This window comes from Symphalangus syndactylus, chromosome 9, assembly GCF_028878055.3.
Source record: "Symphalangus syndactylus isolate Jambi chromosome 9, NHGRI_mSymSyn1-v2.1_pri, whole genome shotgun sequence".
In the NCBI taxonomy this organism is placed as follows: Eukaryota; Metazoa; Chordata; class Mammalia; order Primates; family Hylobatidae; genus Symphalangus; species Symphalangus syndactylus.
This window is the reverse complement of record NC_072431.2, coordinates 19241212-19263165: the sequence shown is the minus strand read 5'-3', so window position 1 is coordinate 19263165 and position 21954 is coordinate 19241212. Positions and strand designations below refer to the sequence as shown.

The 21954-nt window shown below is 42.1% G+C and overlaps 1 protein-coding gene across 2 annotated transcripts in view; it reads left to right on the top strand.

The window, feature by feature from the left end:
* The first annotated feature begins 2729 nt into the window (after positions 1–2729).
* FAM177A1 (family with sequence similarity 177 member A1) overlaps positions 2730–21954 on the top strand; it is a 37832-nt gene continuing 18607 nt past the window's right edge. Inside the window, exons 1-3 of one of the 2 annotated variants that reach the window (XM_055291534.2) lie at positions 2789–2965; positions 3064–3187; positions 9826–9999. In XM_055291534.2, the coding sequence (XP_055147509.1) occupies positions 3092–3187; positions 9826–9999 (270 nt within the window). In that variant the 5' untranslated portion in view covers positions 2789–2965; positions 3064–3091. Of the gene's footprint in view, positions 3188–9825; positions 10000–21954 lie in introns of both variants that reach the window. The other variant, XM_055291533.2, reaches the window with a different exon arrangement.

Genomic DNA, 21954 nt, shown 5'->3' with positions numbered 1-21954 from the left:
ACATGGCGAAACCTCATCTCTACAAAAAATATAAAAATTAGCCAGGTGTGATGGCGCATGCCAGCTACTCAGGAGGCTGAGGTGGGAGGATCGTCTGAGTCTGCAGTGAGCCATAATTGTGCCACTGCACTCCAGCCTGGGTGATACAGTAAGGCCCTGTCTCAAAAAAAAAAAAAAAATTCTTTATGCTTAGACTGAACCTAAAATGCATTTTTATTTTTATCATCTTTATTTCTTGTGCATTATTTTTGATAAAAATATATTGTCCTGTTTGATGGATAACTTAAAAAATATTCTCTATCAAAGTATATATATGTAGCTATGTTAAAACCCTAAGAATGTCTTGTTTATTTGATGAACACTCCTGGTTATCAAATTTTATTCAGATTTATTTTCCCAGCCTTATGCAGAAATGGTTCAATCCAAATTTACCTTTTTAGCTCTATATGTATCATTAAATGATAAATTTAGACCACATTGTTTTCAAGTAGATAAATTATCGTAATACTTGAATTTATTTTTGTCATAGTGCTACGATACAATTTATGTTACAAAGTGAAAGAAGGAAAAATTTGGCACATTGCCTTGGTGCCCTACTTTTGGTTGAGCTATAACAGTTTGGAAATAATGACAAAAATATAAATGCCCCAAGTAAAACCACTAGAATTTCTATGCTTTTATGTTGCTTTGAGTTGATTTGTTTTGTTTTTGTTTTTTTGAGACGGAGTCTCGCTCTGTCGCCCAGGCTGGAGTGCGGTGGCGCAATCTTGGCTCACTGCAAGCTCCGCCTCCCGGGTTCACGCCATCCTCCTGCCTCAGCCTCCCGAGCAGCTGGGACTACAGGCGCCTGCCACCATGCCTGGCTAATTTTTTGTATTTTTAGTAGAGACGGGGTTTCACAGTGTTAACCAAGATGGTCTCGATCTCCTGACCTCGTGATCCACTCGCCTCGGCCTCCCAAAGTGCTGGGATTACAGGCCTGAGCCACCGTGCCCAGCCCGAGTTGTTGATTTGTAATAAACTGCTCTTCAATTGCATATTTGTGTTAAAAATAACTTTTTAGGAAATACTTCCAGTTCATGTTAGAATATAACTTGTACTTTGAATTTTCAGTAAACTAAGAAATATATTTGTAAACCATGAAAATATATTCTGCTTTGGCAATGAAAATTGTAATTTGAGGCCAGGTGTGGTGGCTCATGCCTGTAATCCCAGCACTTTGGGAGGCTGAGGTGGGTAGATCATCTGAGGTCAGAAGTTCGATACTAGCCTGGCCAACATGGTGAAACCCCGTCTCTACTAATAATACAAAAATCAGCCGGGCGTGGTAGTGCACAACTGTAATCTCAGCTACTCGGGAGGCTGAGGTGGGAGAATTGCTTGAACCCGGGAGGCGGATGTTGCAGTGCGCCAAGATTGTGCCACTGCACTCCAGCGTGGGCAAGACCCCATCTTAAAAAAAAAAAAAAAAAGAAAAAGAAAATTGTAATTTGATATTTAATTGCCAATTTGGAAAATAAAATCATGCATTTATAAATATTCCACAAATTTTTAGTAATAAAGATTGTTGATTGCCCTGCTTGCCAGTAAGAAGGAAGAGATTTTGAATACATATAATGCAGAACTGTGTTGTTTATGAATGCCAATTCATGAAGTCTTAACAATTGGTTCTTTATTTTTGTTTTCAATTTATGGCGGAGTTTGGTTTTGCTGTTTTGGACTGTCTCAACTCCCTGCTGATGCCACCATACAGAGTCAGATCATGTACTAACTTGTTTACTTCAGCAGCAACCTAACTTGATTTTATTACCAGGATACAGAGCAATATGGATTTCCAACTAGTTTTTAAGGTGTAGATAGTTTTCAAATGATTATTTGTTTTTAAAGTTTTTGGTTTTGTTTTTCGGTTCCAGTTATACATGGGATAGGAAGTGTACAATAACATTAGGCAGAGGGTAAGGAGAAGAACTTTGGCACAGAAGAGAAAGGCATATTTAATATTTGGGCCTGCTGTTGCTATGATGAAAAACATTTACAAGGTCATACAACTTTAGGGAGCATTTCTGAATTGAGACTAGTATGAAAATGGAATTTAAAGTATCAAATGAAGCCTCCCATAGCCAAAATAATGTATGTTTTGGTTTTGACCCCTACATATTTGTGAAAACTTTCATGCTAAAACAACAATAAACCATTTACCGGCAGAACCTCAGACTTGTTTGATGTTGAAGTCATGCAGTAATTGCATGATTTTTTACTTTGGTTGAACATTGCGAAAGACGGAAAAAATCTGGGACGCCCCCTCTAACATAAGCACACGACTTCAAGACACAGATAAAACATTCCTTACATTTGTCAAGATGGAAGCTTACTACTGCCCTTTGCTCTCCTTCAGGTCTTTTCACTTAACACTTTCTACAGTTATACTTAAGAATTTCAGACAAGATTAAGCAAATATCACGCCTGGGGTTCTTCTTTCGAGGGTATTTTGGCTGGACTGTCACCCACGTTAGGAATGGAAAGTGCAGCACGAGCCGTACATTTTACATTTTTCAGCAACCACATCCCATCACTAGCCTTTGAAGTACGACGACACAGCTGTCTTCATTTCACAAGTGCGGAAACCGAGGTCTTGCGGGGGTGACTGCCCCGGACGCAGCTGGTGAGGGGCTGCGCCGAGGTCGAGATGCCAGGCTTCAGGTACACGTACCAGGAATGACGTCACAGGCGGTGCCAGGCGGGGATCCACCAGCTCTGGATGCTTGTTGGCCGGAAGCGACGCCCCGCAAGGCCCCGCCCCGCCCCGCCTCGCCCGCGCGAGCCGGTAGTTGCGCCTCCCAGACTGCAGTCTTGGGAGTACGGAGCCCGGCGGGCTAGGCGAGGCGTGGGCTGGCCCCGCCTCTCAGGCCGGCGAGTCCCCTTCCCAGAGACTTGGCTAGGCGCGGCGCGAGGCGGGGCGCTGCGGGTGAGTCCCACTTCCCGACAGCCTGGCTCGGCCAGCGACTGGGCGGGGAGACCAAGGATGGAAGTGGGCTTACCGGCCATTACCCTCTTTCTCACCAGCGCCAGCAGCCCTGTGGTGGCGACGACGATGGACCAGGAGCCAGTGGGCCGTGTGGAACGAGGAGAAGCCGTCGCAGCCTCGGGAGCTGCGGCCGCCGCGGCATTCGGGGAATCTGCGGGGCAGGTAGGTGGGACCGCCGAGGCTGACGTCCGGGGAGCCGAGCCGCCTCCTTGCCTTCTCCGCGGGCCGCTCTTTTAGCCTGCCCGGCCGTCCTCCGAGCGGGCCGCCCCAGCTTTGGAGTTCCTCCTCACTGCACCCCTGTTTCTGCTCAGTGAGACCAGCTTGTGGGAAGGAGGGCCCCCCGCCTCACTCACCAACCCCTTGGTTGGCAGCACAGCAGACTTGGGCGGCCTCGGGTTCCTGGGGTGATAGTCCAGCTTCTGGTCTACCAGAGGAAGAAGGAAGGCGTGTCCCCCAGAGGCTGTCCTTGCAGTAGCTGGAAGCCAGGTGAGGGCGGCTTCAACCATTTCTCAGTCTCTTCCGGTGCGAGCGCCTGACTTGGCATCTGCCCTTTGCTTGGCATATGCCAAACGTTTACCGGCTTTAATTCACTGAATCCTTACAGTAACCACTCGAGGTGGGTGTTAGCCCCATTTCACCCCCGAGGCAACTAAGGTTCCGAGCTGCGCTGTCCAACAGAAATAGAATGCAAGCTGCATTGAAAATTGTAATTTAAAATTTTCCAGTAGGCACGTTTTAAAAAAGTGAAACCGATATTAATTTTAATAGCATATCTTATTTAACCTAATTTATCAAAACAATTTCAACCTAAAATTACTATGAAAGTTATTAATGAAGTATTTGCATTCTCTTTTGGAGTCTTTTCTAAGTCTTTTAAATCCTGGGTGCATTTTACACGCACAGCATATCGCAGTTCTGGCTGACCACATTTTAAGTGCGCAGTAGCCACATGTGGCTAGTGGTTACTGTATTGGACAGCGCTGGTTTAGAGAGTTAAAGTTTCTTGCAACTTTTCAGTATTAGACAAAAAACTTTGGGAGGCCAAGGTGGGTGGATCACCTGAGGTCAGGGGTTCGAGCCCAGTCTGGCCAACATGGTGAAACCCCTTGTCTACTAAAAATACAAAAATTAGCCGGGCGTGGTGGCGCTCGCCTGTAGTCCCAGCTACTCGGGAGGCTGAGGCAGGAGAATCGCTTGAACCGTGGAGGTGGAGGTTGCAGTGAGCCGAGATCACGCCACTGCACTCCAGGCTGGAGACAGAGCGAGACTGTCTCAAAACAACAACAACAACAACAAAAAACCCTTGAGTTGCTCATGTGTGTAACTCTTCCCATCCTCCATGAGAATGAAGCTTTTTCAGTAGCTTCATTTTTGAGACTAAGTACCTGAATGTTAGTAAGACATTTCCCCCAAACTGTGAGTATATCTCTGTGTATCTCTTATAGTATAAGATGTCGTTTGCATTAACAAAAGCTTATCCAGCCTGGGCAACAGAGCAAGAACCCATATTTTAAATAAAAAACTAAAAAAACTCCAAAAACAACACAACTTTCCCACATACCAGACTCTATATGGAATTTGTTTTTTCCCTCCTACTTAAGAAGGGGATTCAGGGGACAACGTGAATTGATAAGGAAGCCACGTCATTTTCAGTTGAGTTAAGACCTGTTGTTGGCAAGTGCGCTTACACTTAACCTTTGAGTCCATGGTGCTTGATGTTTTTCAATTTGATTTTTCCTGTTGTTACTAGAATTGTTTTTTTAAAATCACTACCTCCGCCCTGGATCTAATAGCAAAGTAAACACACCTGTACTTATGTACCAGCTAAATGTTGTTTGAAGTGCGAGGCTCTTTGATTTGGGTTAGTGATATTATGTTGTTTTCACGTTCTTGGTTAACAAATAACTACTTAAACAGTAAAGAAGGCTGTAGAACAAAAGATAAAAATTCACAGAAATACCCCACCACCACCCTTTCTTCATGTTCTCATTCCCCAAAGGTAACTATTAAGTTTTGGTGTAATCTGTCTGGAATTTTATCATTCAATATTATATATTTCTTATATATTGTATATATTATTAAATATTAAATATCTCTTCTTTCTCGTTAAACACCAATGAGTTCCATTTTCTGATTTGCCCTTTGTGCTTTTGGATTCACATTCCTGAATCAGAAACATCTTTGGGAACTCCAGTTCGGTGCCCAGGGGGTTGAGCACAGTAAGAGGGAAGAAGCCAGGGAAGTGGACATCTCAGGAGAGGGAGAGGCCGCTGTCTTACACTTCTTCCCAAGTTTGGCAGAACTAAAAAATCCCTAGTGCAATGTAGGGAAAGGGAGTAAGAGATAGGAGATAGGGTCTAGAATTAGGCCTCCAAACAGGCCATCCAGTACCTGTTGTGACATTCTTTTTTTTTTTCTTAAGTTGGAGTCTCACTCTGTGGCCCAGGCTGGAGTGCAGTGGTGTGATCTCGGCTCACTGCAACCTCCGCCTTCCGGGTTCATGCAATTCTCTTGCTTCAGCCTCCTGAGTAGCCCTATAGGACTACAGGCACGCGCCACCACGTCTGGCTAATTTTTGTATTTTTAGTAGAGGTGGGGTTTCACCATCTTGGTCAGGCTGGTCTTGAACTCCCGACCTCGTGATCCACCTGCCGCCTCGGCCTCCCAAAGTGCTGGGATTACAGGCGTGAGCCACCGCACTCGGCATCCTGTTGTGACATTCTATCCAGCAGCTTCTCTGAATAGACTTTTAACCAGAATCTCAGCCTTGATGTTTTTAAAGGAGTTAAAATTTCAGTACCACTCAGTGATTGATTTATTTGGCACCTCTGTTACCAAGCACTTACTATGTGCCAGGAACTCTAGGCTGAAAGATATAGCAGTACCTACCCCCATGTTGCTAATAGCCTAGTTGGGGAAGATGACAAAGAATAAATTCCAAGTGTAGTATGTGTTTTAAAGAAGTCTGGGTGCCGTGGGAGTATATACAAAAAATTGCCATTAAAACCAGATCCTGAGCTGGGCGGGGTGGCTCATGCCTATAATCCCAGCACTTTGGAAGGCTGAGGCGAGTGGATCACGAGGTCTGGAGTTCGAGACCAGCCTGGCCAACGTGATGAAACCTCCATCTCTACTAAAAATAGAAAAATTAGCTGGGTATTGTGGCTCACGCCTGTAGTCCCAGCTACTTGGGAGGCTGAGGCAGGAGAATCGCTGAAACCCAGGAGGTAGAGGTTGCAGTGAGCCAAGGTCGCACCACTGCACTCCAGCCTGGATGACAGAGCAAGACCCCTTTTCAAAAAAGAAAAAAACAGATCCTGAGAATAAAGATAAGCGCATTTATAGTTTGGTTAACTATAAAATGGAGTAAAATGTTAATTGACATAGTACCTCATAATTTCCTGGTGTTATGAAACTATCAGATCTTTGGGGTTTGTTATGGAATTTGCATAATTGGCAGTGAAATTTTTCTTACTTGCAGATTTATAAAATGAAGCATTTGGAAAATTCACAGTCTAACTTTTTTTGTTTTGTGAAACAGAATCTCACTCTGTTGCCCAGGCTGAAGTGCATGGCACGATCTCGGCTCGCTGCAACCTCCACCTCCCAGGTTCAAGCGATTCTCCTGCCTCAGCCTCCTGTGTAGCTGGGATTATAGGCACGCTCCACCACGCCCGGCTAATTTTTGTATTTTTTTAGTAGAGGTGGGGTTTCACCATGTTAGCCAGGGTGGTCTCACACCCCAGACTTCAAGTTATCTGCCCGCCTCGGTCTCCCAAAGTGCTGGGATTACAGGCGTGAGCCACCGTGCCCAGCCATGTGTAAATTTTATTTGTAATTATTGGATTTCTGGTTCAAGTTGATGTTTGAAAAAGAAAAAAAAGAAAAATCTTTTAAAAATATAATTATTGGGAATTTTGTATCAAATGATTTTCTGGTTGGTTTTACCTGTTAGTGCTTCCTTCATTGCCCCCCACCCCCACCTCCCAAGTAGAGGTTGGAATCATTATCCCTAATCTGAAATACTCTAAAATCTGAAGCTTTTTGAGCACTGACATTCCTTCCTTTGCCTGGGTCATAGAAGGAAAAAATTAAGCCAATGAGAGATTGCTAGAGGGAGCAGTGAGAAGCCTCTACTGTCTTGGGGGTGGGATAGGGTGGGGCATGGTGGTATACTGTGAAGGATCTGAGCTCTCTATTCACTGACTGGAGCTGTTGCATTGACATTAGATCCATCCAGTTAGTAGGATGACTGGAGATCTAACTTAGCTCATCTATCTTTCCTTTGCATAGGAAATTAAGGGATCCAAAAAGCTGAGTCATGGTCCAAAAGGAAACGTTGATCTCAGGACAACCATAGCCAAATTTTATCTCAAGGGTAAACATGAGACTGGGTAGGGATGGCTATCAGTGCCTGGGGATTGGTAGGGGTTGGGGATGGGTAGAAGAAATGTGTCCTGGGTTAACTACTTGTTTATTTTTTTCATGGACACAATAAATGACCTGATCTTCCCTTGTTAAGGGCTGGGATTTGTTTGAACCCTCAGGACAGACTAGAAAGAATTGTGACTTTTTTTCATGTTAATACATAGATAGCCTATGTTACCAAATTTTATTTTTTAAGATAGTTTATTATTTTTATTTTTTAAGATGGAGTCTCGCTCTGTCACCCAGACTGGAGTGCAGTGGCACGATCTCAGCTCACTGCAGCTGCCACCTCCTGGGTTCAAGTGATTCTCATTCCTCAACTTCCCGAGTAGCTGGGACTACAGGTGCGTGCCACCACGCCCAGCTAATTTTTGTTTTTTTTAGTGGAGACAGGGTTTCACCATGTTGGCCGGGCTGGTCTCCAACTCCTGACATCAGGTTATCCACCTGCCTTGGCCCCCTAAATTGCTGCCATTATAGGCCTGAGCCACGGCACCCAGCCTTATTTTTTTGAGACAGTCTGGCTCTGTTGCCCAGGCTTGAGTGCAGTGGTGCGATCTCGGCTCACTGCAACATCCACCTCCTGGGTTCAAGTGATTCTCATGCCTCAGCCTCCCAAGTAGCTGGAATTACAGATGTGTACCACCATGCCTAGCTGATTTTTGTATTTTTAGTAAAGATGGGATTTTGCCATGTTGGCCAGCCTGGTCTTGAACTCCTGACCTCATTTGATCCTCCTGCCTCAGCCTCCCAAAGTGCTGGGATTACAGGTGTGAGCCACCACTCCTGGCCTGTTACCGAATTTTCGTGATCTGCAGTTCAAATCCTGGCTAATGACTAAACTTACCTTTGGGAGGTGAAAGGCAGAGAAAAATCGTATCTGTTTTCTAAGAAGGACCTTAGAAGATTAAGATGAAACAATATATAAAAATAAAGTAGCTTAACTGGGCAGTTCACTGTTTTTATCAGTATAATACTTTTTTTGCAATAGCAATTCAAAGAGCTTTTCCAGTGGTTGAACAGCAGTCACAGGTTTAAATTATGTTTGCTTATAACCACAAGAATCTTTATAGAGAACAAAATGTTTGTACTCTGGACTATCCTAGAGAATTCTATGAACATAGACTCTAATCATGACAGTACTGTAGTCCTGTATATGCAAAAAGAATAAAAGGCCTCCTTTGACTACTCCCTTGTCTGCTCCTTCTCCCCCATCTTAGTTTCTATTCATAGAGTAACCACTGTTGCCAGATTTTTCTTCACAATTGTATGTAGTGTACCTTTTTGAAATCTGGAAGTTTAAACTTCAGGCAGTTTTTTTTTTTTTTTTTTTTTCGAGATGGAGTCTTGCTGTGTTGCCCAGACTGGAGTGCAGTGGTGTGATCTCGGCTCACTGCAAGCTCTGCCTTCCAGGTTCACGCCATTCTCCTGCCTCAGCCTCCCAAGTAGCTGGGACTACAGGCACCTGCCACTGCGCCCAGCTAATTTTTTGTATTTTTAGTAGAGACGGAGTTTCACCGTGGTCTCGATCTCCTGACCTTGTGATCCGCCCACCTCGGCCTCCCAAAATGTTGGGATTACAGGTGTGAGCCACCGCACCTGGCCCAACTTCAGGCAGTTTTCTTAGGAGTTTAAACTTGAGGCAAGAGGGCAATGAAAAGAAGCTCTTCACCATCTCCCACTATATATATGGTGTAAATATATAGGAGTAAAATTTGTATTAGAATTCCAGCTCAGGCACAGTGACGTACGCTTGTAATCCTAAAACTTTGGGAGGCTGAGGTAGGAGGATTGCTTAAGGCCAGTAGTTGGAGACCAGCCTGGGCAACATAGCCAGACACTGTCCCTATAGAAAAAAAAATTAGCCAAGTGTGGTGGCATGCTCCTATAGTCCCAGGTACTCAGGAGGTGGACACAAAAGGATCACTTGAGGCCAGGAATTTGAGATTGCAGTGAGCCATGATTGCACCACTGCTCTCCAGCCTAGGCAACAGCCAGACCCTGTCTGGGGGAAAAAAAAATTCCATAGACTACTAAAGTTTAAGAACTTGTGAAATCTTTTTACTATCAGAAATCTCTTTTGTTACATATGTATTACTGGCCAAGACATCTGGAAGTTCAGAGATAGAACACTGATAATCTGCTTTCCAGATTTGGTTTACAAATGGTGGGTTTTATTTGGTCTGCCGTAGTCTTGCCACTGTACTCCAGCCTGAGCAACAGAGTGAGACCCTGTCTCATAACAAACCAAAACTGCTTAAAGATTTGTTTGTTTCTTTACTACAATAAACCTACCAAAAGTTTTTCACGTGCAATGAAAGAAAATTAATCTCACTTGAAACTCTCATTTTCTTAAAATATCGTTGATATAGATGAGTAACGAAAGAGGCTTTGAAAATGTAGAACTGGGAGTCATAGGAAAAAAGAAGAAAGTCCCAAGGAGAGTCATCCACTTTGTTAGTGGCGAAACAATGGAAGAATACAGCACAGATGAAGATGAAGTTGATGGCCTGGAGAAGAAAGATGTTTTGCCTACTGTTGATCCGGTAGGTTTGATATTGATGATTCTTTCCTCAGTGGGCTTTGTTTTGATTTATTTTTTTTCCCTAAACATTGAGTGGAAGGGACCTTTTGAGGTTTGAATCAACTATATTCTTATTATAAAATATTATGTGTGGTGATTTTGATAGAAGATAATATTTTTACATGATATGGATGGAAACATTTCCAGCATTTCAGTAGCCTGAAACAGCTTGTTTTTCAGTGTCAGAGTACTGTGTTAGTATGGATAGATTTAAGATTGATCAGCCGGGCGCAGTGGCTCACACCTGTAATCCCAGCACTTTGGGAGGCTGAAGTGGGTGGATCACCTGAGGTCAGGAGTTTGAGAACAGCCTGGCCACCATGGCGAAACACCATCTCTACTAAAAATACAAAAAATTAGCTGGATGTATTGGTGGACACCTGTAATCCCAGCTACTTGGGAGGCTGAGGCAGGAGAATTGCTTGAATCTGGGGGGCAGAGGTTGCAGTGAACGAAGATCACGCCATTGCACTCCAGCCTGGGGGACAGAGCGAGACTCTGTCTCAAAAAAAAGATTTATCTTACTAAATTGAGTGCTTGAATCCCAGTACCTTTGATTTAAGGACTGTACTACCATGATAGTTTCCACTCAAAACTTAGGGAGTTGTCAGCTTTTTAAAATATTGCCTCAACAGGACAATGGCACGAACCCGGGAGGCGGAGCTTACAGTGAGCCGAGATCGCGCCACTGCACTACAGCCTGGGCAACCGAGTGAGACTCCATCTCCAAAACAAAACAAAACAAAACAAAACAAAACAAAACAAAACAAAAGTTTGCCTCAAGTTTTGATTGGAAGATAAGAATATACATTTCTGAACTTTGTATGCCTTATCAACTAACTTGGAGAATTTCTAAATTATACAAGATGTGACTATACAATTATGAGACTAGCTATATATTTATAAAGAAATTTTTATTTATTTATAAAGAAATGCCCTTCAAGTAATTACTTTGAGAATCCAGGTAATCACATATTTACTGACTTTCTAACAGGTACTATTTTAAGCAGTGGGTGATATAAATTTCTGCTCTCATGTACTAGTGAGAAGACAGGCAGTAAATGCATACGTACTATAATTATCAGGCTATGAAAAGTGCTATAAAGAAAATTAAGCATAGTAACAGAATAGAGAATTGTTTATATTTGATTTTAAAAATGTTATTCATTTTCATCAGATTTGACTTTAAATATTTGGCTATTAGAAAATCATGCCGGGTGTGGTGGCTGACACCTGTAATCCCAGCACTTTGGGAGGCCAAGGTGGGCAGATCACCTGAGGTCAGGAGTTCAAGACCAGCCTGACCAACATGGAGAAACCCCATCTCTACTAAAAATACAAAAAAATTAGCCAGGCATGGTGGCGCATGCCTGTAATCCCAGCTACCAGGGAGGCTGAGGCAGGAGAATCGCTTGAACCCAGGAGGCGAAGGTTGCCGTGAGCCAAGATCGCGCCACTGCACTCCAGCCTGGGCAACAAGAGCAAAACTTGGTCTCAAAAAATAAAAAAATAAAAAAAATAAAAAGTCATAAGCAGGTCAGGAGCAGTGGCTCACGCCTGTAATCGCAGCACTTTGGGAGGCCAAGGTGGGTGGATCACCTGAAGTTAGGAGTTTGAGACCAGCCTGGCCAACATGGTGAAACCGTGTCTCTACTAAAAATATAAAAAATTAGGCAGGCGTGATGGCAGGTGCCTGTAATCCCAGCTACTCAGGAGGCTGAGGCAGGAGAATCGCTTCAACCTGGGAAGCAGAGGTTGCAGTGAGCTGAGATCGTGCCATGGTACTCCAGCCTGGTCAACAAGGGTGAAACTCCATCTAAAAAAAATATATATATAGATCAGATTTACTACACAGAAAATATTCAAAGGATTATACCATATACTCTGAAGGTAGTTCCAAATGCAGGTAGAATATTAAAGAGGTATTTCATGCAATGAAATAATTGTTGGAATAAATGTCTTCTTTTTAATTACTTTGAAGGGTTAATTCATGTTTATCTGTATATATTTATGTGTATTTGCTTATGTTTTTAAAAGTCATTGTCTCAAAAGGTGGCCTATGTTTACCTAGAAGCAGAATAAACACAGTTATAAAAAGAATATATCTATTACTTTACTAAAGATTTACACCTTTTTTAAACCTTTGAGATACAGTTTACATACCATATAATTCAACCATTTATATTTTACAATGTAGTGATTTTAATTATTCACAGATAATTATGTATGGATATATATGGCACAACCATTGCCATAGTCAATTTTAGTACATTTACATCACCTCAAAAGAAACTTGACGTTCTTATCAGAGTAAGTGAAAGATAAGTAAATAAAAAGAAACCACATACCTTTTAGCCATCAGCCCTGATCCTCCATCCCACCTGCCACCACTAATCTACTTTCTGTGCATAGATTTTCCTATTTTATATGAATGGACTCATCTGTGGTCTTTCACGTATCATAATGTTTTTAAGGTTCATTTATGTTATAGCATGTGTTACTACTTCATTCCTTTTTATGGTCAAGTAATCCATCATGTGAATATATTATACATTTTATTTATCCATTTGTAGCTATTGGACATTTAGGTTGTTTCTGCCTCTTTTTTGAGATGAGTCTGGCTCTGTCGTCCAGGCTGGAGTGCAGTGGCACGATCTTGGCTCACTGCAACCTCTTCTTCCCCAGTTTAAGCAACTTTCCTGCCTCACCCTCCCAAGTAGCTGGGACTACAGGAATGCACCACCACACTCAGCTAATTTTTGTATTTTTAGTAGAGATATGCTTTCACTATGTTGGCCAGGCCGGTCTTGAACTCCTGACCTCAAGTAATCTGCCCACCTCAGCTTCTCAAAGTGCTGGGATTACAGGCGTGAGCCACTGCGCCCAGCCAACTATTTTTAATTTTTGTTTTTTGAGATAGAGTCTCACTCTGTCACCCAGGCTGGAGTGCGATGGTGTGATCTTGGCTCACTGCAACCTCTGCCTTCTGGGTTCAAGCAATTCTCCTGCTTCAGCCTCCCAAGTAGCTGGGACTACTGGCACATGCCACAACGTCTGGCTAATTTTTTTTGTATTTTTAGTAGAGATGGGGTTTCAACATGTTGGTCAGGCTGGTCTTGAATTCCTGACCTCAAATGATCCCCCCTCTCAGCCTCCCAAAGTGCTAGGATTACAGGTGTCAGCCAGCGCCTGGCCTTAATTATTTTTTAAATGTTCGGAAGACTTCAGCTGTGAAGCCTCCTTGGCTTTTCTTTGTGGGTAGTTTTTTTGATTACTGATTCAGTCTCTTCACTTGCTATAGGGCTATTAAGATTGTTCCTTTTTGAGTCAGTTGTGTATGAGTTTGTGTCTTTCTAGGAATTTGTCCATTTTATCTGTTATCTTATTTATTGGCATACAGTAGTATTTCATTATAATTCTTTTTATTTTTCATAAGGTTGATTTTCCTTTTCATTTTGGATTCTAGTAATTTTGGGCATTTACTCTTTCTTTTTGGTCAATCTAGCTAAATGTTTGCCAATTTTGATTGGTCTTCCATGAGAACCACCTTTTGGTTTCATGATTTTCTTTGTTGTTTTTCTATTCTCTATTAATTTCTGCTCTTGCCTGTATTATTTCCTTCCTCTGTTTGCTTTAGGTGTAGTTTGTGTTTCATTTTCCAGTGTGCTAGGGCAGAAGTCTAGGTTATTGCTAGGTTTCTTAATTGGGCATTTACGAATACAAGTTTCCCTTTAAGTACTGCCTTAGTTTTATTCCATAAATTTTTGTTGTTGTTCTTGTTGTTTACAAATGGGGTCCTGCCATATTGCCTAGGCTGGCTTTGAACTCATGGGCTCAAGCGATCCTCCTGCTTCAGCCTCACAAGTAGTAGGGTTTACAGATGTGCACCACCATGCCCAGCTTTCCACAAGTTTTGGTATGTTATACCTTCTTTTTTTTGAGACGGAGTCTCACTCTGTCGCCCAGGCTGGAGTGCAGTGGCATAATCTTGGCTCACTGCAACCTCTGCCTCTTGGGTTCAAGCAATTCTCTTGCCTCAGCTTCCCGAGTAGTTGGGATTACAGGTGCACGCCACCATGCCAAATTAATTTTTTGTATTTTTAGTAGAGACAGGGTTTCACCACGTTGGCCAGGCTGATCTCAAACTCCTGACCTAGGTGATCTGCCTGCCTCGGCCTCCCAAAGTGCTGGGATTATAGGTGTGAGCTACTGCGCTCAGCCTATACCTTCATTTTTATTTAAAGTATTTTCTTTTTTTCCTTTTGGTTTTCTTCCTTGACCCATTGGTTATTTAGAAGTACGTTGTTTACTTCCCACGTATTTGTGAGTTTGTCTATTTATTTCCTTTTATTGATTTCTGATTTCACTCCATTCTGATCAGAGAACATACTTTATATTATTTGGCCCTTTAAATGTATTGACATTTGTTTTATAGCCTGCCTAGTAGGTGGTCTGTCTTAGAGAATGTTCCATATGTACTTGAGAAGAATGTGTATTCTGTTGTTGTTGAAAGTGTTCTATAGTTGTCTGTGAGGTCTAATTGATTTTATAGTATTGTTCAAGCTTTCTGTTTCCTTCCTGATCATCTGCCCAGTTGTCCTATTTATTATCATTATTATTATTTTTCGAGACGGAGTTTCACTCTTGTTGCCTAGGCTGGAGTGCAGTGGCACGATTTCAGCTCACTGCAACCTCTGCCTCCCAGGTTCAAGTGATTCTCGTGCTTTAGCCTCCCGTGTAGCTGCGATTACAGGCGTGCGCCTGGCTAAGTTTTGTATTTTTAGTAGAGACGGGGTTTCACCATGTTGGCCAGGATGGTCTCGATCTCTTGACCTCATGATCTGCCCACCTTGGCCTCCCAAAGAGCTGGTATTACAGGTGTGAGCCACCGTGCCCAGCCCCTATTTATTATTAAAAATGAGATATTGCAGTCTTCAACTATTATTGTTGAATTGTCTATTTCTCCCTCTCTTTCTGTCAGATTTGTTTCATGTACTTTGGTGCTCTGTTATTAAATTAACTGCATATGTATTTATAATTTTGTATCTTCCTGATAGATTGACCCTTTTATCATTATAAAATGTCCTTCTTTATCTCTAGTTATGTTTTTTGTTTCCAAGTCTATTTTAGGTCTGGCATGGTGGCTCATGCCTGTAATCCCAGCATTTTGGGAGGCTGAGGCAGAAGGATTTCTTGAGCCCAGGAGTTTGAGACCAGCCTGGGAAATGTAGTGAGACCTTGTCTCTACAAAAGATAAAAAAAATTAGCCATGCGTGGTGGCATACAGCTGTGGGCCCAGCTACTTGGAGAGGTGAGTTGGGAGGATCACTGGAGCCCAGAAGGTTGAGGCTGCAGTGAACTGGGATCTCACTACTACATTCCAGTCTAGGTGACAGAGTAAGACCTTGCCTCAGAAAAAAAAGGAAAAAAAAGTCTGTTTTGTCTGCTACTGATATTGCCATGTGAACTTTTTTTTTTTCTTTTTTTTTTGGGACAGAGTCTCACTCTGTTGCCCAGGCTGGAGTGCAGTGGCGTGATCTCGGTTCACTGCAAGCTCCACCTCCTGGGTTCACGCCATTCTCCTGCCTCAGCCTCCCAAGTAGCTGGGATTACAGGTGCGTGCCACCACACCCAGCTAATTTTTTGTATTTTTAGTAGAGATGGGGTTTCACCGTGTTAGCCAGAATGATCTCGATCTTCTGACCTTGTGATCCACCCGCCTCGGCCTCCCAAAGTGCTGGGATTATAGGTGCAAGCCACCACGCCCGGCCAGTGTGAGCTTTTTTATAGTTTGTTTTGTATATCTTCTTCCATCCCTTTTACTGTGAATCTGTTTGTATTTTTTAATCTAAAGTATCTCTTGTAGACAGCATATAGTTGGATTTTGTTTTTTTTTATCCAGTCTAACAATCTCTGCCCTTTGATTCGGTTGTTAATCCATTCATAATTTATGTTGATATAGTTGGATTTACATCTGCCATTTTACCTTTTACTTTCTATGTCTCATGTCTTTTTGCTCCTTTCTTTTCTACTGTTATCTTTTGAATTAAGTGAATATTTTCTACAGAAGCATTTACATTTCTTTTTTTTTTTTTTTTTTTGAGACAATCTCACTCATCACCAGGCTGGAGTGCAGTGGCACAAGCTCGGCTCACTGCAGCCTCTGCCTCCCGGGTTGGGTGATTCTCCTGCCTCAGCCTCCCGAGTAGCTGGGATTACGGATGCACACCACCACATCCTGCTAATTTTTGTATTTTTTAATTTTTGTATTTTAGTAGAGACGGGGTTTCACCATGTTGGTCAGGTTGGTCTCGAACTCCTGACCTTGTGATCCACCCGCCTCGGCCTCCCAAAGTGCTGGGATTACAGGCGTAAGCCACCACACTCCACCAATTTTGTGTTTTTAGTAGAGACAACCAAGCTGGTCTTGAACTCCTAACCTCAAATGATCCACCTTCCTTGGCTTCCCAAAGTGCTGGGATTACAGGCGTGAGCCACTGCGCCTGGCTTTTTTTTTTTTTTTTTTAAGATGGAGTTTCACTCTTGTCACCCAGGCGGGAGTGCAGTGGCGCAATCTCGGCTCACTGCAACCTCTGCTTCCTGGATTCAGGTGATTCTCCTGCCTCAGCCTCTGGAGTAACTGGGCTTACCGGCACGCACCACCATGCCCGGGCTAATTACTGTATTTTTGGTAGAGATTGGGTTTCACCATGTTGGCCAGGCTGGTCTGGAACTCCTGACCTCATTTGATCCACCTGCCTTGGCCTCCCAAAGTGCTGGGATTACAGGCATGAGCCACTGCGCCTGGCCAGTTTTTGTTTTGTTTTGTTTTTAATAATTTCTGTCTCTTTTTTGATGCTCTCTACTTGATGTGATACTGTTATACCTTCCTTTATTTTTAATTTGTTATTTTCTTACGTCTTCAAACATATTTATAAAAGCTATTTGAATTTTTTTTTCTGTTAAATCCAGCATCTTGTCACTCTCACAGGTATTTTTTGTTGCCTGATTTTTTTTCCTATGTATGGGTCATACTTTTCTGTTTCTTTGCATGTCTCATAATTTTTTGTTGGAAACTGGATATTTTAGATTATATATTATAGCAACTCTGGGTACTGCGCCCCCACATCTTGTCATTGTTATTTGCCTGTTTATTTGTTTAGTGACTGCTATGTTCTTTTAGTGAAGTCTATTCTCCACTCCTATTCTTTCCTGCAAATTAGCTAGCCTATAGTTTAGCCTGTATTTTTACTGAATCTAGGAATCTTCTCCCAGTTACGGTAGTCCCCCCTTTATTTGTAGTTTTGCTTTTTGTGATTACCCATGGTCAGTTGTGCTCTGAAAATATTAAATGGAAAATTCCAGAAATAAACAATTGATAAATTTTAAGTTGATCACCGTTCTGAGTAGCATCATAAAATCTCATACTGTCACACTTGGTACCTCCTTCATCAGAAGAAGAAGGGCGAATACGGTACAACATGATATTTTGGGAGACCACATTCATATAACTATTACTACAGTGTATTGTGATAATTGTTCTATTATTAGCTATTGTTAATCTCTTACTGTGACTAATCTATAAATTAAACTTTATCATAGGTATGTGTATATAGGAAAAAACATAGTATAGGGTTCAGTATTATCCGTAGTTTCAGTCACCCATGGGAGGTCTTGGAACACAGCCCCTGCAGATAAAGGGGGACCACTGTACATTTTGCTACAATCTCCAATGTTTTTGAGAACACCCTTAGCCTTGGACTTTTCTAGGTGTGTTGCAAATGAAGTCAGTTCCTTTGGGAAGAGATTAGGAGTTATCTGCTTTGTTTCCTGTCCTGGCTGGCTCCGTACCCCAGCCCCGCCCATCTGCCTGTCACTCAGGGCAATCTCTGAGCCAAGGTTTTGGAGCTGGGGGTGGGGACAATGGCTCATTTCTGTCTGAATAACACCTTCACTTTAGGAGCTGAGCATTTGTGGGTGGTGGGGTTAGTAGCTTTTTTTGACTTGCCTCTGCTGGCGTAGAACTTGCCTCTGCTGCCTTATGAACTGGGTAAAGGCGATCAGGGCGCTGGTATTCTCACTGGTGCCATGCTCAAGGTAGAGCCTCCATTCTGTGAGCAGAGGCTGGTGGAAGAAGAGAGTCACCCCCTGTCAACCACACTTACCTGGAAATTGGCCTTAGTAATAGATGAGAAGTGCTGGTTAATATTCTATTCCACCTGAGAAGAAAACCCAACTGGAAGCTGAGGGGAGGGGGAACCCTGTATTCTTGGCTGTACCAGTCTGAAGTGCAGTTTCTGCCTTCCTTTGCTGGGAGGGTGCTGAGAGGGAGTGGTCTTAGTTCAGTTACCACAGACGTTTGCTTTTGTTACCAAATCTTCATAGATTTTCTTGAATAGATGTTTATTCATTTATATGCCATTAAGACCATTTCCAGGGGCTTTAAATGTTTATTTTTTAATGAATTTCATCAGTTTTACTGGGAAGTGGGTCCAGAGTTCCTCATGCTGTTATGATAGAGGTCTATATCCACTCTTAAAGTCTTTAATGACCATGTATATAGCATATTCATGTTGGAATTTCCCTGAGTTGTGAAGCCCAATCCAACAGATCCCTGGGTGATAAGAAATCTTTTTATATTTTCTTCACTGAGAGGTACCATGAGACGTCAGAAACTTGGTTTTTAGTTCTGGCTCTGTCCTGTAGTAGTCACCTTGCTTTGACAAAAACTTAACTTTCATTGTAGTTAAAGTTCCATGATTACAAAGAAGAGAGATAACTTGCCTCACCTGTGTGTAGTTGTTTTTAAAGATTAAATGAGACAATATGTATGAAAACTCACTGAGAAGTGACTTGGCTGAGCACAATGCCTCATGCCTGTAATCTTTGCTTTGAAGGGCTGAGGCAAGAGCATTGCTTGAGCCCAGGAATTCAAGGCTGCAGTGAGCCATGATCATGCCACTGTACTCCAGCCTGGGCAACAAAGTGAGACCTTGTCTCAAAAAAAAAAAAAAAGAAAAGAAAAATATATAGTAGTATTAATTAATAAAGCAAATATAGCAAGTAGCACAAGAAATTTTACTTGCAGTTTTTTTTTTTTTTTTTACTTGAGGTAATTTTAGAACTCGATTCAAGATTGAAACCCTATAACTTATATTTTAAATTTTCTCTATAGTTCCTATTTAGTATCATTTAAAAAAAAAAATAGGTCGGGTGCAGTGGACCACGCCTGTAATCCCAGCACTTTGGGAGGCTGAGGTGGGCGGATGAATGGCAGGAGAATGGCTTGAACCTGGGAGTCGGAGATTGCATTGAGCCAAGATCATGCCACTGGTCTCTAGCCCGGCAACAGAGCGAGACTCCATCTCAAAAAAAAAAAAAAAGATCCTGTTCTATATTCAGATTTTAGTATCATTTTAGAGTTTATAAAATTGATTTATGACTCCAATTTTGAAATATCAATTTTAAAGCTTTAAAATTATATTTTCCCTTTGGGGCCAGGCATGGTGGCTCTTGCCTATAATCCCAGCACTTTGAGAAGCCAAGGTGGGTGGATCACCTGAGGTCAGGAGTTTGAGACCTGCCTGGCCAACATGGTGAAACCCCATCTCTACTAAAAAAAAATACAAAAAATTAGCCAGGTTTGGGGGCCGGTGCCTGTAATCCCAGCCATTTGGGAGGCTGAGGCAGGAGAATCGCTTGAACCTGGGAGGTGGAGGTTGCAGTGAGCCGAGATCCCGCCATTGCACTCCAGCCTGGGCAACAAGAGTGAAACGCTATCTCAAAATAAATAAATAAATTAATTAATTTTCTCCATAGTTCCTATTTAGTATCATTTTCTTTTTTAAATAACAAATCTAGCTCTGCACCCAGATTTAGTATCATTTTAGAGTTTATAAAATTGATTTGTTTTATGATTCCAATTTTGAAATATCAAGTTTAAAGCTTTAAAATTATGTTTTTTCTTTTGGGCCAAGTACGGTGGCTCTTGCCTGTAATCCCAGCACTTTGGGAGGCTGAGGTGGGCAGATCACTTGAGGCCAGGAGTTTGAGACCAGCCTGGCCAACATGGTGAAACCCTGAAACTCCATCTCTACTAAAAATACAAAAATTAGCTGGGCTTGGTGACACAAGCCTGTAATCCCAGCTACTCGGGAGGCTGAGGCAGGAGAATCGCTTGAATCCAGGAGGCAGAGATTGCAGTAAGCAGAGACCACCCTATTGTGCTCCAGCCTTGACCACAGAACGAGACTCTGTCTCAAAAAAAAAAAAAAATTCCCTTTTGATACTTCGTGCCTTTAAGAGTGCAGTGCAATGGGCCAGGTGCAGTGGCTCACACCTGTAATCCCAGCACTTTGGGAGGCCGAGGTGGGCAGATCACTGAGGTCAGGAGTTTGAGACCAGCCTGGCCATCATGGGGAAACCTTGTCTCTACTAAAAATACAAAAATTATCTGGGTGTGGTAGCGTGCACCTGTAATACCAGCTACTCGGGAGGCTGAGGCAGGAGAATCGCTTGAACCTGGGAGATGGAGGTTGCAGTGAGCCGAGATCGAGCGACTGCACTCCAGCCTGGGCAACAGAGCAAGACTTTGTCTCAAAAACAAACAAACAAAAAGTACAATGATTTTTTTAGGCAAATATGAGCTGTTATTATACTGTCAGTTGGTAGCTTTATGTTATAACACAGCCTGAAGCTGAGAGAGGACATTTTATTTGAATTCTAAGTAAAATTTTCACAGAAAAACCTAATACAGTTAATGAAGAATTTATAATTAGGAAATGTGACTATACATGTTGACTAAATTAACTGAGATAGAATAATAATTACTTAAGTCTTTAGCAAAAAGAGATACAATTTATTTCTCTGATTTTTTTTTTTTTTTTTTTTTTTGAGACGGAGTCTCGCTCTGTCGCCCAGGCTGGAGTGCAGTGGCACCATCTTGCCTCACTGCAAACTCCGCCTCCCGGGTTCACACCATTCTTCTGCCTCAGCCTCCCAAGTAGCTGGACTACAGACACCCACCACCACGACCAGCTAATTTTTTTGTATTTTTAGTAGAGACAGGGTTTCACCGTGTTAGCCAGGATGGTCTCAATCTCCTGACCTCGTGATCCGCCCACTTCAGCCTCCCAAAGTGTTGGGATTATAGGCGTGAGCCACCAAGCTGGGCCTATTTCTCTGATATTTTTTATAGCTGCCTGAATTGCAAATGACTTCATCTGGTTAATTTTTTATGTATGCCCATGTTAATATTAGTCTGTCATCATATTTTTTTGTGTGTAGCTTAATGTAGAATTACATTCATAAAACAAACTTGCAGGTGGTTTTATTTCCCTTAAATAACTATAATATTTTTGGAGGGAAACTTTTTTTTTTTTTTTCAGGTGGAGTCTCGCTCTCTCGCCCAGGCTGGAGTGCAGTGGTGCAATCTTGGCTCACTGCAAGCTCCGCCTTGGAGGGAAACTTTAAATATTAATAGAATACATTATGGTTTAATACATTAAACTAGTTTAATACATTAAACCATAATGTATTCAGCCACTCAGGAGATTTTTCCATTGAGTCTTTTTTTTTTTTGCCAGACAACATTCTCATTTCTGTTCGGAAAAGATTTTTAAAGCTTAGAACTAACCAAAGACTTCCACCTGAATAGTTTTTTCAATTTTTCTCTGGCAAGATAAGCATATCTTAAGTGCCATTTAGGGAAGTTGCCAGCTGAGTATTTGATTACTTTTTGAATCCTTTTATATAGACAGAATGGTGCTCAGGCAGAATATTCTTTAAATAAAAATGTGTTACCTGCTGTGCATTTCCTTCAACTTCCACCAGCAATAGATGGCTGTTAATTTTGTTTTTCATTAATGTAGACTTTGTTTTAAAAGGTATAAGAAGCAAATTTTGTTTTTTTTTTTGA